The sequence below is a fragment of the Plectropomus leopardus genome, chromosome 3 (assembly GCF_008729295.1).
Source record: "Plectropomus leopardus isolate mb chromosome 3, YSFRI_Pleo_2.0, whole genome shotgun sequence".
Lineage (NCBI taxonomy): Eukaryota > Metazoa > Chordata > Actinopteri > Perciformes > Serranidae > Plectropomus > Plectropomus leopardus.
In genome coordinates, this window is record NC_056465.1 from 28,230,945 (window position 1) to 28,249,618 (window position 18,674).

An 18,674-nucleotide genomic window follows, 5' to 3' on the forward strand; every position below is an offset into this window, starting at 1 on the left:
TAAAATCGAATACCTTTATTCAGTTTGTGCAAGTTGTTCAACAGATGGTGTTCCATGTATTCGGCTGGTACAACGATTGACACAATCCTGGCTAGGTCTTTTTGTTTAACTCTGAAATGGTAACATCCAATTACAACACTACTCAGGTTAAATGGAACATATGGCTTCTCAATCATCTACACAGTGGAGGGGACAGAGACGACGGCCCGACAATCGCACACAAATGTTTTTTTTATCTCAGATCATGTTGAGCGAGAAAGAAAAAAAAACAAACATCTCAAACGATTCTCTCCTGAACTAAACCGAAACATTAATGTGTGGTATTCGAGTTGCGTTCGACAGAAGCAACAGATGTTACTTGCACTTGGTCCTTAATATATTTTCACTCTGGATGTGACATTGGCAACAAAAACATTTGTGACTAAAATTTTGATTTAAAATATGTGAAGAGGAAAAGGAAATAAAAGGATGATTTAAAGGACAAATGCTTTTCTACTAAAGAACTGTAATTTCTTACGGCAACCAATCCTTCATAATTTCTGCATTTAATTTAACATATACACACAAAAAAAAAGAGAAATGGTGCTTGTTAAGGCAAAGTATAAAACTCTGCTAAGGGAGGTTTGCGGCGGTGTGGGGACAGATCAAACACGAATTCAAATGCACTCCAGTGGTTGCTGTAAGGATGGCAGTGATCGATCAGGATCATACATGTTTAAGATCCTCTCAACAGCTGTTTTTTTTTTTTTTTTTTTTACAAGGAACCATTCCAGATGAGGAGAATAAAAAACAGGGTTCCCACACATTTCTGACAGTGAATTTCAAAACATTTCCATCATATTTGACCCCATTTCCATGACTTTAAGTAGCTTATATAGGTAGGCCTATACAGCCATACATTATCAAACACGCACTTCCCAGGCAAGATCTATTCGCTCATGAGACTTTCGACGCTAAATTTTTGCATAGACCAGACAGACACATACGGGTATTTCCCAAAGCCTTTGTTACCTTAATATATAACCCTTTAGCATTTTTCCGTTTCTTTCCTGACTTGACGCCACATTTCTTTCACCCAAAAGGGGGTGTGGTCTGCGCCAGGACCTGAAGCTGGTCTGGTCTATGTGTATCATGTGATACTGGGGACATTTTGATGGTAACTTAGTGCAGCAAAAGATGTTAAATTAGTAACATGTTTGGGGATTTTTGGGAAGTTTTTTAAACTATAGCCAAACAATATATATTCAAAACTTTTTGTTAATTCCAAACAATTTCCAGGCCGGCAAAACACTTTTTTAAAAAAATTTCCTAACTTCTCCAGGAATTTCCGGACCGTGGGAACCCCGTATAAAAGCAAAAACCGACAGCTGTGAGGTCAGTGCAGAATCAGCATCGACAGAAAATAAAGCACAAACGAGGCATTCCTCACGTGAACAGTCTAATGATTTTACAACGAACACACACTTTGCTAAAACGGCATTTAAACTCATGCAATATTTGCCCCGCGGCCTCAAGCAGAAACTACTTCACACTATGTTCTGTGGCTGCACAATGTGGAGAAGAATATAGAAGAAAAATAAAACGAGAGGAAATCAGTCAGTTTCTTAAAACATTAACACCCAAGCACGAAGAAAGTACTGAAAATTGCAGGGTGCACAGTATAATGTGCCACACAACAGCTGGATCCTGGACTGCCATCTGGATGTCCAGCTAGGATAGAAGAGAAAGTTGCAGAATTAAGGAAGTTAGACTGGTTTATCGACTGTATACTATTTCTAAGTAAAGGTAGCTGACAGTAAGTTTAATTTCAAGGATATCTTTGTAGTTTCACGCACCTCGTTCAGCTTCTAATTAGAATTCCTTTGCCTCACATTCTTGTCTTTGTGGTTTGTAGTAGAATTGCTCTTCCTGAAAAACATGTTAAGAAGCAAACATGAGTTCTGTCAAAAAAAGGCAAAACCTTTAGTGACAATAAAGACACTGAGCTGCTGAGTGTACTTACAGAGGAGCAGATCCTGAGTCGTCGTCTGTGAATGAATGAAGGAAGGCAAACAAAAGAACGTGTCAGTTGATTGCAGGTTACATGTCCGTTACTGGTGAGAGCAAAACATGCCGCCAACCGCCCCACCCCTCCCCCACAGATGATGGTAGCAAAACGTTAGAGCATCTCTGCAAAATGATTTCAATGAGGTTATCCAACTAAAGATGAACTGAAGCATGCCCACCTGTTGCATTTCTGACAATGAATGATGTAACAAAATCCTTCGAAAATCATTTTCTGCAGTAATTCAACACACAATCATTGTGTTGTACGAAAAATGTCACTTAGCAGCCTGCTGTATGTCTTTTTTAGTAAATCTGTAGTAAGATTTTAACATTGCATTACATGAACTTTTTTGTACATTGTCTAAGTCATCCCGTAGCATCACAGAGGCTCATGCAATACAAGCAAAGGACACCAAAGGAACACCGCAGAGGCTGCATCAAAGGGATAGTTTGGATTTCTTTTAAATGGAGTTGTATGAGGAACTTATCCATAGTCAGTGTATTAACATGCAGTAGATGCCAGTCGGCACACCCTGAGTTTGGAGAAGCAGGCTGGGGTCCAAAGCTAAGCAATGTGGAGCTCTAGATGGCAGTCAGCAAAAAAATGTATTTTAGCACCCTAAAAAAGATCAAAACCACCAAACTCATTGAAAAAAAAACATATTTTAGCATGCTATAGGCAGGAGTTGCTGGTCTACCACTGCCTTGATCAGTTATTCGTTTGTGTGACTTTGGTGAATCTAAACTAACCCTTTTTCACACACAAAAACACCAAAAAAACAGTTAAAGGCAGAAGTAAACCAGCAGTTCCTGTGTTTAACGATGCTGAATCACAACAATTTTTTTATAAGCTTCCAAATGAAAAAAAACTGAGCTTTTCACCGATTTGTTTTTTTCAGGGGAGATACTGATACCGATTATTAGTAGTCAATGAGACCAATAAACCAAAGTTTGCCCAATTTACAATAAAAATGATAATCTTTCTATCATAATTTAGAATTTGAAATATAACAAACTCCAACTTTGTTGAAATGCCTTTAGCAAACATCTCCCCTCTTGGTGGGCATGGTTTTCAAAGTATTCCACATTGTGCTCTGTCTCTTTAGCATTTACTTAAACTGATGAAAAAACTTTAGGTAGCTAAAAAACATTTTGTCGCTGACGTATCCACAGCGATAGATTGCTTTACGTCTACGTTTAACTCCAGCGTGCCAAACTGGTGGCGTGACAACTGACATCTACTGTATGTAATACGCTGTTTATGGGTAAGTACCCCATACAACTCCATTTAAAAAAATCTGAACTATCCCTCTAACATAAAGAAACAGTAAACATCTTTAAACTGACAGAGATAACACACAACCTGGCATGTACAGTGGCAGTATTCACACCAGAGCAAGAGCACGTAGTCACAAAGTAACGCTATCTCTGTGGCCAAATGGTGAATGAGAAAATGTAATTGATGTACTGACCTGGAGAAGAGGGTTGCCTATCATTTATCATGCATAAAGTACAAGATGCAGGACACATGCAGACAGAATGCTGAAACCTCTCACTTTTCAACCTGTTCAAGTTCATGTCAAACCATTACATTGGCTTACGTGTCTCATTTTGACTCTTTCATTGGCTCAAACACATGATTTTTTAAAAAGGGACCAATAGAAAGTGGAATGTTTAAGCTTGCTCTGATTGCAGGGCCAGTGAAAGAGTGACCAAATCTTTGAGCGCATTCCTCTTAGAAGTGGTGACTATGAAAGCAGTTCATTCAGACTCCCATAGCTTTTTCCACGCGGTCATCTCAGCTCAACCACTTCAGTCTGACATGCAGTTTTTGTCCACTTACCAAAATGCAAAATCAGCAGCGAACAGAGAAGTAAAAATGTAAATAATAAAAATAATAGTTTCTATCACAGATTATACAAAAGGCGAAAGCTAACTCCTGATCTTTAGTTTAAAAATGTAAATTATAACAAAACAATAAGGATTCATACTGAATGCATGCAATTACAGTCTACACATCCCCATCTTCAAAGCAATGCTTTGTGTTAATAGCCTTCAACTTGCCACTAGGGGGCATAAATCTGAACTAAGTTCAGTACACAGGTCTACAGTTTGATTCTTTCTTGTCCTAATGGAGGTTGAATGACTTCAAAGAAGCTTCTTTATGTTCTTTTAGTGACACATTACAGCAGAGGACAGAGAGCGTGGGCTGGAAAACGGCCATATCTGCCCACAAAATGTACACTCTTTCCTGGTGGATATTTTTACAGCCACTTTGGCAGCTATCTGTTTATGATAGTTAAGTATTTTTGTCCTACCAAAAGCCCTGTAATTGGTAAGATAGGAAAATGGCCATTAAGTTTTGGCATGACCAACTGATTTCTGCCATTTAAAAAAAAATCCCTGCAGAGTGACTGTTCAAACCAAAAACAGCACTATGTAAAAAACAAAACAGTACAGCACTGATGGCAGTGTGTTGCTTCAGGTATTGATGAGAAGGTTAAACACAATAGGAAAAAAAAGTAGTTGCTATAGTGTGTCAGATTCTGAGCCGATTATTATAAGAAATGTGCGATTCCCATAAAAGTAAAGTTTATTGGTGCTGGTTGTGGGGCGGTCAGCCGTTGATACCGTTTGATGCAACACTGAAGGACTGTCTCCTTGAGCTGCTCACCTCCAGCTTTCCATACCCGGATAGCACAAGCTAATACAGCACAAAGTGATCCCATCCCTACTCGTCATATGTTGCCACTTGGGCAGAAGCTCCACGGCAAGAGTTAACATCTGACACTGAGCCCATAAACCCATTAATAACCATTGGGTAACATTAGCTGTGTGATGCGAACAGTTAGCACTGTCACTGTGTGTTTGTGGGTGAGACTCTGTCCTCCCTGCAGCAGCAGTCTCATGATAAACAGAGAGACAGCAGGGCAAGGAGGGGCTGAGCAAATCAATACGCTGCATGCAGCTCTAAAATAAAATGACATTTAAATAGTCAAATTTGTGGTAAAGGTGCAATGCTTGGACAAAATTGCAAGGTTGCACAGAATTCACATGGACTGGCTAATTTTGCATTAATTATTGCAAAATTGCAACATCCTGGAGGGGCTGATCAATAGCACGTTAAATACTATGAGACTGATGTTATAAGTTATCACAGCTGGAAGCACTTCATCATGTTTTATTGTTTGCAAGGTAAAACAGTAGAATGAACCTATCCACGAGAGTAATGAACCTATATACGTGACTAATGTGACCTTATATGTATTTGACTGGAAATAGCAGTGCAATGCCAAATAATGTTAACCCTTTAACACCTCGATCACCATCAGTTTTCTTGTGCTGCATTAAGACACCCATCGCAAGCATTTAAACCTCTAAAACCTAAGAAAATTGGTTTTATTTCTCTTAAAAACTTAATGAGCAACTTGGAAAAAAATAGCTGAGGGAAATAATTAGATAATGTTAAAAAACATTCTTGTGTGTTTTGTATTTTACTTTTCTTTTTTGGTTGCTTTATTTCCATGTAATTTTCTTGCAACTTTACATAATTTCTTAGCCATTTTTTGGGCCATTTCTTGTTAAGTTGCTCATTGCCTTCTGCCCATGTTTTAGAAAAAAAGCAGGCCAATTTGGTCAGGAGTTAAAGGGTTAAACTTTTTTGACAATAACCATTTTTTGTTTTTGAACTTCATTTTGACCAACACAGTGGTCACACTGAAATAAATAAGAAGTTTTATCACACAGTACTAATGTTGGTCTGAACATAAGAGTAGGTGTAACGGGAAATATGTAGCAATGGAGACAGAATGGCGTACGTACCATCATTGATCTCATCAGGCTTTCTCCTCTTCTCGTAGATGAAGATGATGGTCACCAGGATGATGACCTCGGCCACGATGCCAAGGAAGGGCCAGAGAGCAGCCAAGCGACTGCGGACACGAAGGTGGATCTGGTCAGTGGTTGTGCCAAGCTCATTGGTTCCAGAGCAGATGTAGTCTCCTATGTCATTTTCGATGCTCAGCTCATGAATGGTCAGAGTGGTCTTGTTGGGAGTGCTCTTGATCTCATACTTGAGAGTACCGTTGATGAGGGCCTGAGAGTTATGACAAGACAGGTGTGACCATTCTGTATTATTTATTTTATTTAGAATTGAAGCACTGCACATACATAATTTGCAAATTATGAACCATCACAGTAACTAAGTTGACTGAAATGTTTAGTGCCATGTTCTCTGGCTTAAAACTGTAGATCAAAACCATCATGAATAATTTTAACACATACCTTTAGGCCACCATCTTCCTCTTTGTACCAGTTCCAGTCAGTGGGCAGTGGATAGCCATGGCTCACGCAGACCATCACACCTTTGTCCTGCTCATTTCCGTGCTCAGAGTGCTTGTAGGCTGCAACATGGGGAAGTGCTACAGCAAGAGAAAAACATGTCCAAATTAGAATAAGAAGGTTTGAGTATTAAATATATAAAATAACCTTCATCATTTATCCATGAGAAAGAGGCACCTCCACGTAAGAATTGTATGTAAAGGCTACCTGATCTGTTACTATAAAAAATTACATTTGGAACCATATTAAAACCCCAATGTTAACACCGAACATAAAGTTGACATAAAATGAGCAATAAATGCAACTTTCATCTAATGATATTTATAAATAACTTACTTTTGACTTCAATTGTCTGCTTCGCCTCTGGATCAGTCATAAACACACACTCATACTTTCCACCAGAACTGTGGGTGATCTTGTCCAAACTGTGGGAGGAAAACAAATGAGGTATTTAGGCACTTGTTGTATCACTCCTCAATAGATCACAGGTGAATTTTTCTCTACAGACCTATCATACAGCAGGTGGAGACTTCTAACCATAGCTGCTGAATGCTGCTGATTAGTTTTCCACTTAGCTAAGTAGAAAATTCACAATAGAACCCTGTTTATGCTCAAGAACCGGGGGTAAAAAAAAAATAAAGCTGCTTGTCCATGCAACAAATATTTCAAATTTCCCCTGGTAATCACAATCCTACTTTTGTTTGCTGCTGCTGTCCCGTACAGTTCTGCCCTCTCTCTCTAATGGGGAATTAAGGTCAGGGCAAGTGAGCACACTGCTAGGGGCGCTTATCCCTGCTGCCAAGACTACCGGCAAAGCTGCACGACTGCACGGCCCATCTCTCTGCTAATCAGTAGCAGTGAATGCCTGAATGGCGCCCCTAGCTTTGCTGCTAATGGAGGCAGCCAGGGAGGAAGGGAGAATCGTGAGAGGGGGAGGAACGTCACGACAGGCAAGCAAAAGGCAAAGTGGGAGGGAGAGAACATTAGAGGAAAGATGGATATTGAGTGTGGTAACAAAGCCAGAAAGGAACAGCATATGAATGAAAGTAAAGGACTGGAGGAAGACACAGAAGGCCAACATAGCTCACTTTTAGGCTGAAAAATGTATTCTAAATCCACAACGCTCAGTCCATGGGAAATCTAAAAGTATTAAAACCAGATGGGCTTGGCATTTTTTTGTATGGTTTATCAGAACTAGAAATACTTTACTGAACCCGGGGAGGAAATTGTGGCTTGTTATAGTCACTCTGATGCCAAGCATAGAGAAATTTAGAAAGGACATAAGTACCAGAACAAAGTATGTAGAAATATAAAATAGAAATACAGAAATACTAAAATCAGTTAGCACTAGTATGTGAATATTTTAAAATGATAAATATGTATAAAAAAGTGCTGACTGTCAAAAGTGTGTAGAAATATAAAGCAGAAATAGGGTCGCAATAGTAAGAAAAAAGTAGCACTAAAATGTGAAAAGTCAAAATTATAAACATGCATAATATAGTGTGTAAATTGTAGAATGTAAAAATATAAAACTATATGACTTATGCTATAATACCCAGTGTAATACTAGTATGTAAAGTTAGAAATCTGAAACGTGTGTTATTCACTTAACACTAATTAGTGAATTGCACAGTTGTCCACAACATAAACAGGACTCTCGGGGAAGAAAATAATTCTTCTGTTTTACAAGCAAATGGGGAAAAAGCATATAAACACAACCATATTTAAGTATAATTTTATTAATTTTGCTGTCATGGATGAGTGCATTTCTTGTGCCACAGTAACTACACAGCAGATCTGCCCATATAGCACACTTTGGTGGATGTAGCTACTTACCGGAGGACTGTGTATGAATGGGCGTCAGACTTGGAATCTTCCAGAAGTTTGCCATTGTGGGTCCAGAAGGAGCCCTTGCTGGGAAGGCTGGTCTCTGTCAGGTTGCAGGTAAGGACTGCGGAGGTCTGGTTGCTGACCTCTGCAGGCTCGCTGATAATGTTTGGGGCTTTAGATGAACAGAGAGGAGAAAACAAATATGATCATCCTTTTCTAAAATGTGAATTTTTTGCTTATTTGGATTACATATTTTTTGCAGGTTTAGACATCAATGCTGCCCTACAAAGGCAAAACCCAGTAACCGCATATTTGGTCCATATTTAGTTTTAACCTGTATATGATTTTACTATATAAAAATATGTCCTAAAATGTGTCATTTCCATGAAAGCATCTTTTTATATGTGCAGTAACTACAAAACTGACCTGCACTTTGCCTTTGTAGGTTCTAATAACTGTATATTTTATTACTGACCTGAAGGTATTGCCTTGAAATTCATTATGATCACTGAGTGTCATACTTTTCAAGATGTGTTCATTTTACATTTTTGCTCAACACTCAACAGTTGTTCCATCAAACCATTCATTTTTGTAAAAGCAATGTCATAGAGCATACCATGTAAGCCATGTGGCAGCACAGTGTTCACACTCATAGGCAGGGTGGAAGAGGTCTAATCTGAGATTAAAGCACTTTCTTGTTTATCAGTTATTCTTTTTACTCTCGCCAGATTGGTAATGCAGATTGGGATTTTGTTGAGATGACAACTGTTGGGTGTCAAGCTGAAATCAAAGAATTATCATTAATGTTCTTGGCATTATCCTTCAGCTTACCGCCTTGAGAAAGAAATCCGTTCTCACAAATTAAACCAAGAAAACAGTGTGACACAAGTCCAAGTTCTGGGCAAATACACAGAACTTTCCAATAAAGGTGAAAAGAGCTCCCCAAAATGGGAAGATCTGTCCCACCGATGGTAAAATGGAGGGAAAACAGGAGTTGTACTGGAAATCTAAAAGTTGTCTACAACAAGGTCATGGGGAAAAGATATATAAATACATGCAGAAGAAGCAACAAGAGGGTGATGTAAAAGTTTCAGCAGTATCACTGCCAATCACATGATAAAATGTAATAATTAAGTATTTTTGCTTCAACTGGGTGAAGAAACTGACCAATTCTTTAAAATAATAATACTGGACCACAAGGCAGAAAGATGCCCCATGGCTGAAAGTCTATTTTTAATAATTAGTTGCCATCTTCTGTGCCTACAGTTCAGTAGGTTATAAGCCACAGGAATGGTCTACAAGCATTAAACAAAAGGGGCATTGCCAATGTTAGTATCAATTAAGGAAAATACTAGCAAAATAAAAATCTACCAGGAAGCTATACTAATTGAGAAATCTGACACCCCTTTTTGTTTTTCTTGAAACAATTAAATCTTTTGTTCATAAGCAATCATTTTCATGCAGGAGCCATTTGCAAATTTCCAACCTTATGACCAGTATTATATGAACGGGCAACCCATCGTGAAGCTATCTAAGCCTTGAAACAGGGAGAAAAAAAGGCATCAGATTGAAGACACGTTCTGTGTCAGGTAACAATGGATTAGGGAGCGGCCCAGCCACGCTTCATGACCGGGTTTGGACTCTACTACAGGACAACCTTTTACGGAGAGGAGAGGGAGTGTAAACTGGGTGAGACAGGACGGAGAGGGTATTGGACTGGAAAGCATGGGAGTTGAGTGTAACAGGAGCTGGATGTCCAGGACTTCACTAATGAGGAGATAACAGCCAAGCTACTTTGACCGGAGTCTCCTCATGCTTCCTCGGCCACTCACTTTCGATCACAATAATGTTTGCCTGCGAGCGGATCCACTTGATTTTTGGCGTCTTCCTCAGTTCATTGCGGTCAGGGTCGTTGGAAGCGCGGCACTCGTACGTGCCTGAGTCGTTGAGGTTGAGGCTAGTGAGGTGAATGGTGCTAGTGGCATGTGCTATATATGTGGCATTTACTTGCACACGGTCATACCGTGCCCCGTCAAAGAGCTGGGTGAAGGTCTCGTTGGGCTCTTCACCCTCTACAAACCACCACTGCACCTCAGGAATGGGGTTCCCTATCACCTCACAATGCAGCTCTGCGCTGTCACCGATCAGCTTCATCCGAGACAGGGGGGACTTAATAAAGCCCGCTGAGCAGGATTTACAGTCAGCCCAGCAAACAGTGAATTTTTGAATGTGGTGGGTTTAAAGCAAGCCAGGTGATTTCATGGATTGGTGATAAAAGGCAGAGATGGAAGAAAGACAAGCAAATAGGAAAAAAGAAAGAAAAAAGAAATAAAGTTAATAAAACGCAAATGAAATGAAAATATGAAAGTACGCACATAGAAAAAGCATAGATCAGAGCAGCAGATTCATTAAATCATTTTGATCATTCTTTGTACTCTGACCCATCAACACAAAATTAAGAAATGCAACATAAAAAGGCGATTAGGGATGACCTGAGCTGAGCTGAAAGCACAGCATCAAGCTATACACTCAGTATATAACATTACACAATAACTCCATTTGTTGAATGATAATTGCAAAAAAAAAACTACATTGGCGTTTTAAGATCAATTTATGCCACTGATATATTGAAAATATAATAGCATTTTCAGGACCGTGGGGACCCTGTATTAATATATACAAAAAAGTATATATAAAAATATTCTAAGGGTCGTCCAATACTACTCAGTTTGAGGCTTCATACAAAATTTGCCCGACACGAGCATGTGGGAGAAAAAAATAAAACAAGAGAATTGTAGTCTTATAATTGTCAGTAAAACCCTGTTGTGTCATTTGGCATCACATGGGCTAAAATTTGCTGACATATGTATACATACAGTCATGTGAACTAAACGGTTAATATCGAGGTCAGTAAAATGATTGAGGTCATGTTAATATATCACATGATAAGTCAATAATGTAATTACCATGACAGGCCTACACTCAGTTTCCGATTATGCACATCAAGCATCATGAGGCCTAAAATGTGTAATTGTTGATCATACCGTTTCAGATAGGTGTTCAGTCAGTGTTTTAATAATTTTGGAGGATGTAATTTATGTTGGAGTTGGATATTGTATTGCATTGCACTTATTTTGCTTATTTGTATCAATGAGAGTATATTACCATTAGGCTTGGATGATCTCCTCCCTGATAAACTCAATCTGTTGTTGATGGTTTATGACAGTTTAATTCACCACATTAAGTGCCTTTAAAAGGGTGTTTATTCTATATAAAGGTTTTGTATTTGCAATTAGTCTATAACATACGCTGTGAGTGTGGGAAAAAAACCCAGTCAAGACATCCCTAAAAAGGCAGTTAAGCATGAAAGAAAAAACAAACAAAACGACAAGAACAAAACATTAAAAGCATTCAATAGCATTCCAATGAAATCAATAAAAATGAATGAAACAGAACATGAAGAGAAAAGCAGATGAGGCTGAAATGAAAAACATTTCACATGATAAAATTAAACTTAAAAAATCCATGAAAGCCTGAGGACATGCAGGCATTTTGGGCTGGTGCCTTTTCTCTGCTGTGACTTGTGTCACCCAACAGTGGTTAGGATGTTAAACTAGGCTAACACTATTTTTCATTACATTCTGCTGATGGCTTCATGCAGGTGCACTCAATGTATGCAGAAGTCAATGCAGTGAATCTCCACTGAGTGGCAAATGCAAAACATTCAGCATTTGCCGTTGACGCAGTCACACGGGAAGAACATTAGAGACACATGTTTTTAGCTGTTGTGCAACTGACTGACGAACAGATTTAGAAAGGAATGCATGCACTGTTTGAATAAAATGTACTTTTCAATCTGATTAGGCTGTAAAATCCTGCTTGAAAGTGTCTAATTTTTTTCTTAACTTCTTATGACTACATATAAAACACTCACAAATAACTTGGTTATGTCATGTAAATGTATCAGAAAGCAACATTGCTTTCTGATACATTTACTTCTTTAGATATTTGTCTGCTTCCCAGTATCACGGTTCCCTACATTCATAGCGGGCAGGTTGGACTTGTTTGGCCACTCAGTGGTGGTCAGCGAGGTTATACACTTAGGTGGGTCCAGTGAAGAATAACATTCTCACGCTACAGGCTAAAAAACAGCCAGCTTTTTCCTTTCTCTCAGAAAAAATACTAGACTAACAAAACCCAGAACAAAACCAAGGCTGGGCACAGGGAGGACACCCAACACAAATAAGAAAAAAAAAGCACAAATGAAAATCAAGTTCATACTAAAGATCTAACTGTAAAGTTACTCTACAAGTACAGCCCTTTTTTAACAATCCGTTGATAAAGATATTGACACAGCATAGTATCGCAATTTTTTGTGGGCAATATTTTATTGTTACACCCAGTATAGATTTTTTATTATATAAATTATTCATATTACAAATACAAATTAAACTTTGGATAGCCTATTAAATAAAAAAAAAAACTATTTTTCAGCCCACTAGATAGAATTTGCTGCAATAAAAATGACTGAAGTGAGATAAACAGCCTGAAAACTTTTAGACAAGTCAGATGATGATGTTTTTCTCTTGGGACATACTTGTCAATTGAAAAAAGGCAATATATTGCAACATATTTTATGTCAATACTCTGCATATCGCAACACCTTTAAAATTGCAACACTGTTTTAGTCTGACTTACTTATCATGATGTTATTGTATTGTTGGGCCTCTGGTGATTCCATAAACACAAACAAAATAGCGGTTACTAATGTACCTTTCGGTCTTTAATTTTATTACTTTGCATTATTTTAATCATTCAAATTTGGCTGGGTGGTTAAATTTTTCTGTGATGTGACAAACTAAGAACACATATAAATTCATTCTTTACCCGGATTTTCATGTTGTGTTTGAGAGCTAAAAATTTTCAAAAACACTTCTAATCAAAACTATCAGCAGGTATTAATCAAAGACAAAACAAAATAGGCAAACTTGTGAACTTGTCAACAAGAACTTCAGTCTCAACATGTATGTCACGTGACCTTTCTAGCTTAAGGGCTCCCACCAACGCTGCCAAAGGTCACCTTCATAGCATATGCTGAATGAAAGTTCAAAATTAAATATAGTCTAAGCCCTATTTCAGCTGCCAATACATATAAACCACATGCATCTCAACACTGTGATTTACTGCCTTTCACCCTCTGCTCTTTCATATGAGAACCAGCTCCATGTGTTAAGCCCTTTCAGAACTCAAATTCCATAGTTGATATTTACATATGGTCAACACCAAACTGCAGGGCCAGAACAATGTACAAAAAGTAGAGAGGAGCAAATAAATCCAGACTATGGGGATACATGCTTTATCTTCTTTTCATTTAACCTGCTGGTTAAAATGTAACAACTCAAGTATGAATTTATGGAGTCTGTGGAAAAAACAAAAGGGTGTACACAAAGCCTAAAAAATGCAATTCTCAGGCCACTTTCAACACTTGAGTAACAAAGTATATTGAATTTTTATCACCCTGACAGGAAGAGGTAGTACAATGTAACATCCTTTTCAATAGAAGGTGAATGCCAGAGGCTCTAACAAAAAAGTAGTGAAACAAATGGAAATAGACGCTCAGTTTATAGAGGCCATTTCAAGCTTTCATTTTTGACCTTGGTTTATTTGGTCAAGGTCACTGGACATAAACAACCTCTAAAGAGGGAGAAAATAACTGTCAATTTCAGTCCACAGAAATCCATTTGCTGTGACCTGATTTTTCAGGTGTCCGTCTATTCGGAGTACACAAAGAAAATATCCTGCTAAGTCTAATCATTCAGCTGCAGTGGACCACAGATTTGTCACTACTCTAAGAAGAATGCCAACATCCACACCCAAAAAAAAACAACCTGTCACTGTCAGTGCTACTGCTTCGACTGCGGGCTTTTATCATAAAAGGATAATTTAAGTGAGAGCAGGTTAAGCAGCCGGGATCTCGAAATGGTGGCCAATAACAAAAATGAGTCTGTATTCACCACCATTTACCAAATTACTGGGACTAAACATCTAGTACTTAAAATGTGTGAAAATACTGGCTTTTCCTCACAAAGCAGCCTCACCTACCTGCCTGCCTCATAACCCACATTTCACGCCAAAGTCAAACTGGAGAAAAAGATGAAACTCTAGGGAAATCTAATTTTAATCCTGATCTACTCCAGAGCAGGCGCTACTAAAGCAGGAAACATCGAGTGGTATGAGGGCTCCTTGTATGACGCACATGCACACAGTAACAGTCCGGCTGCTGGTACCAACTCTCTACAAAATAAAAGTTAGCCACCCATGCTTTAGTAAACCATGGCAAATAAAGGGTGCACTTGACTTTCATAGCCCATGGTTCAACAACATATTATGTCACATCATGTGCTTGCCCATTTCTCTTAACTGCCTCTGGGATGACGAAACACTGAGAGAAAAGTGACGCAGTTTGGATATTTTGAAATGAGATTAAATGAAAGTGAGTAACTCTTAGAGTGTTGAAACTCCAAAGCAAAGACAGTCACACACATTTCAACATTACTCCATTTACAGAGTGTTGATGAAATGAAAAAAAGCTATCAAGAGCTAAGAGTTTGCAGATTTGGAGTAAACCACTTTGTATTGCTACATTTTTTTACATTTTTTTAATCTATTGACAATCATTAATTGGGCTGAATTTAAACAACCATGGGCTTATAGGGTACATTAGGTACCCATTAAACCCATGTCAAACTTCTGACATAATTTACAAATGTGACAATTAAACATTAGAAATGTAAAAATGAGAGATTAGGCTTTAATTTGAACAAAAATGTTCTTGTTTGAAATTGGGGCAGAATTTATTACGACATGCAGATTTGACTGGCTTTATGGGGGACATTTCCCCTGAATAAAAAAGCATTAATGTCATGAAAATACATAAAAATTCTGAATCTCTGTCTCTCTCTTCCAAATTCAACAACTAGAGGGCTAAAAATTTGTTATGTCATGGGGTACAAAGTCTGAATTTGGAAAGATGTTCTAGATGACAGTGAAAGCACCCAATGTTCTAAATATCTGAGTACATTTTGCATTTGAGAATTGAGAACATTAAAACACAATGAAGGTCATTTGGGTATGGTTGAAAAGAAAATATTTTATAGGTTATGAAACAATATGTTGGTATTATTAATTTAGGTGGTGTTCCCCTGTAATTAATTGCTCCCACCTTATTCCTAGGGGCATGTCATTTTTTTTAACATAATCTTTTAATAAAGAAAAGTCTGTCCTTGTGTCTGTTAATCGCCACGATAGCCGTCACCGCAATGCTGACACACACTTTTCGCATGACACATAAAACAGAAAATTGATTATGATGACTGTAGCCATGCAAAGATCTGTGTATGAATTAGGGTTGCAACAGTATGAGATTTTCATTATTCTATAAACTCACAGAATTTTCTAATTAATTTGTTGGTTTTTTTGGGTTTTATTTTTAATAACTAACAAGAAGGGGAGATTCTACATCTAGTTTAGGGTTGCAATGATTTTAGATTTTCAGGGTATGATAACATCTTAGAAAATATTGCAGTATCATGGTATTACAGTATGATTATTATCAGTTAGGATGACCCTTAAAGGAATGTAAACGGAAGGATTTGTTTGAGTTGAACAAATGTTTTATCAGTATACTGAGACTTAAAACCACCTTTTTTAATAGAAGTAAAAGTGGCATTTTCCGTCCTGTTTAGGATTGCAACGATATGAAATTTTCAGGGTACAATAACAATCTCAGAAAATCAGAAAAATATCACATTCTCAAGGTATTACAAAATTATTATTATTATTATTATCAGTCAGAATTTAAAAAGGAGAGTTAGTTTTGGCTGAACAAATGTTTTATCACTTTAATTAAGATTTGAAACCATGTTTTCCAATGAAACTATATGCAAAAAGTCACCCTTTTGAAAATAACTAAAATAAAGGTGAGATTTTCTTTCCAATTGCATTTTTTTTTCAATAGCGTAAATAAGCAAATGCACAAGGTATGGTAGTCGTCAAATTTCATATTACGGTATACCTTAAAAGCAGTAAATTGCTGTAACCCTAGTGCAGTTGCATTTTTTCCTCAATACCATGAATACTTCATTGTATGGTGTATGATAACTGTTGATTTTTATACCACGGTATACCTTGAAACTGGTGTACTGCTGTACCCTGTATAAAGATAATATAGCTTTTTAATTGAGTTAATCAACGGTGACACAGGTCAGCAAACAGAAGACAGAAGAGTTAGTGGCAGGTCATTTAATGGCCATTAATATGACTAGAATGTCAAACTTTTCGTAGTAAAATGCTACAACAGAAAATGAGGGTTAAAAATACTACATTTTAACAGCTGATAGGCATCACGTGGATTTGGCCTACCGGCTCACTGAACCAAACACCAAATGATGACCGTCTAATCAGGACAACCCACCAACTAAAGTGGGTGAAGCTGTCAATTCTTAGGTTACAAGCCAGGGCCTCCGGTTCCTAAAAGGCTGTGAGGAAAGACTTACCAAGGGAATAAGATTATTTAACCCCCTGGGGTGAGAGTGAAAACAAGTTAATCTTTATTACTAATGAATATAAGCCTTTTCTAGCGTTACATAACCCCCGAGTTCAGTGGACACCACAACAGCAAACGTTACTGAGCCACCATACGTTTTAAATTAACATTAATGCTCATGTGACCGATTACATCAGCTTGGCAGTTATCTAAATCCCTTTGTGTTCAGCTGGCACAGACGAAAAAACAATACATTCAACGTTGTGTTCACGGTGTTTAACTGCAGTCACGAAGCGGCCGGTTAGCTTAATTTTAGCGAGTGAAAATTAGCAAAAATGTGTCGTTAGCAACAACACTCCGCCTAGCTTTGCTATGTGTAAACGTTTCGTGTAACACTTGACGCATTTTGTGTTGACGGTAGCTGTAAAGACAGGCATTCGACATCAAAACTCACATATGTCCTCACGTTACCAAAACAGGCCGCGAAATGAACAATTTTAATGTTCGCAGTCAGGGCAAAGTCTACATCTTCAACCAACATGGCTGACACAAATTTCTTACCTGTGGACGCGTTAGCTCGCCAACAGCTCAACAGCAGGGCACTGACAGCCCACAGTAACTTCATAGTCGATGTTTCAGTGTTACTAAAACGTCGAATAAAAATGGAAATGTTTAGTAGGACGGGTTGGATCTTGTTGCTCCCGAACTTCCTGCCAGATGTAGGAGCTGAATGATCAACAGTGGAGCCGATGTAGTTGGTCGTCCTCTAGTTGCACCTCACGCACACGCCCTGAGAAGCACGTACGCATGACGTTGTGTTGGGGGCGTGGTTACTGTACGTCACATTGATCGCTTGGACATTTGTCTAATGTTTGTATTCTTGTGTAGTTTGCTAAAACATAATAAAATAACTTTATTTACTTAAAAACAACCAAAAAGAAGTGGTGTTGATGGTGGGGATTTGTGCAATACCCTCAGATAGTTAAAAGCGTCTGAAGGAGGTTACATGAAATTCATGTCAAGCATAAAATTATTTAAAACCCGATTTCATTAAAAGTGGAGAAAAAGCAACAAGAGAAAATTTGCACAAAAAATGCAGGAAAATCAATTGAAATAAGCACAAAACACGAAAATGATCTTAAAAACTGCTGAAAAAAGTATTTAGGGCTTTTTTTCTGTAACATAAATTTAAATATGAAATCATTATAATTATAAATATGGTTTTTGGGACATTCCCTATTTTTTAAATAATTGTCTACTCTTTGAAAAAAATATTAATAAAATATTTTAAGGTAATTTTCTTGTCATCTTTTACTAATTTCTTGCAGTTGCCCGGTTGGTCATCGACTTTTTGAAAGAAATCAAAACAATTTGCTCAGGTTTCAAAGGGTCAAATAGCTTGTGATTGTTTCATGTGCTGTGTTTAGATGCCTTATCTAAACACAGCACATGAAAACAGATATTGATCCAGGTTGTAATTGATTAAGTCATGTAATAATTATGTCACTGTTAGGTGAGCATGTTACCCATCATTGTAATGTGCCACATATTTATATCATATTTTTTATTCATATATTTTTTGTAATTACTTACTTTTGCAGACTTTACATACTCCCCATATTATACATCTTTAAATGTTTACCGTCCTGTTGAAATATAATGCACATATTTATTATTAATTTATATATTTATTTATTTATTATTTTAATACTTCTACATCTATTATTCTCTATGCTTGGCATCAGAAGAACTGTATAAATCACAATTTCTTGTATTTCTCAGTATTTCTGACTCTGATTCTGAAGGAAAGTTATCCAGATGTCACTCAGGTGTATATTAGAGCATTAAACTTCCAAAAGTGTAAGGATTGTCTGAAGTATTAAGAAACTGAATTTTTAGGTCTTATCTCTTA

At 37.6% G+C, this 18,674-nt stretch overlaps 1 protein-coding gene across 2 annotated transcripts; it reads right to left on the reverse strand.

Annotated features, from left to right (window-relative positions):
* Nucleotides 1-17,532, reverse strand: bsg (basigin). 2 transcript variants are annotated; one of them, XM_042482283.1, is made up of 8 exons: nt 17,324-17,532; nt 8,224-8,389; nt 6,724-6,812; nt 6,331-6,467; nt 5,869-6,142; nt 2,003-2,015; nt 1,836-1,908; nt 1-1,710 (listed from the first exon to the last, which is right to left on the reverse strand). In XM_042482283.1, exons 1-7 carry the CDS (start codon nt 17,385-17,387, stop codon nt 1,848-1,850), a joined length of 804 nt encoding a protein of 267 aa, XP_042338217.1. In that variant the 5' UTR covers nt 17,388-17,532; the 3' UTR covers nt 1-1,710; nt 1,836-1,847. The 2 variants fall into 2 exon arrangements, with proteins under 2 accessions (XP_042338217.1, XP_042338213.1); XM_042482279.1 differs by having other exon boundaries at nt 2,003-2,027; nt 17,324-17,531.
* Between the last annotated feature and the right edge of the window lie 1,142 nt (nt 17,533-18,674).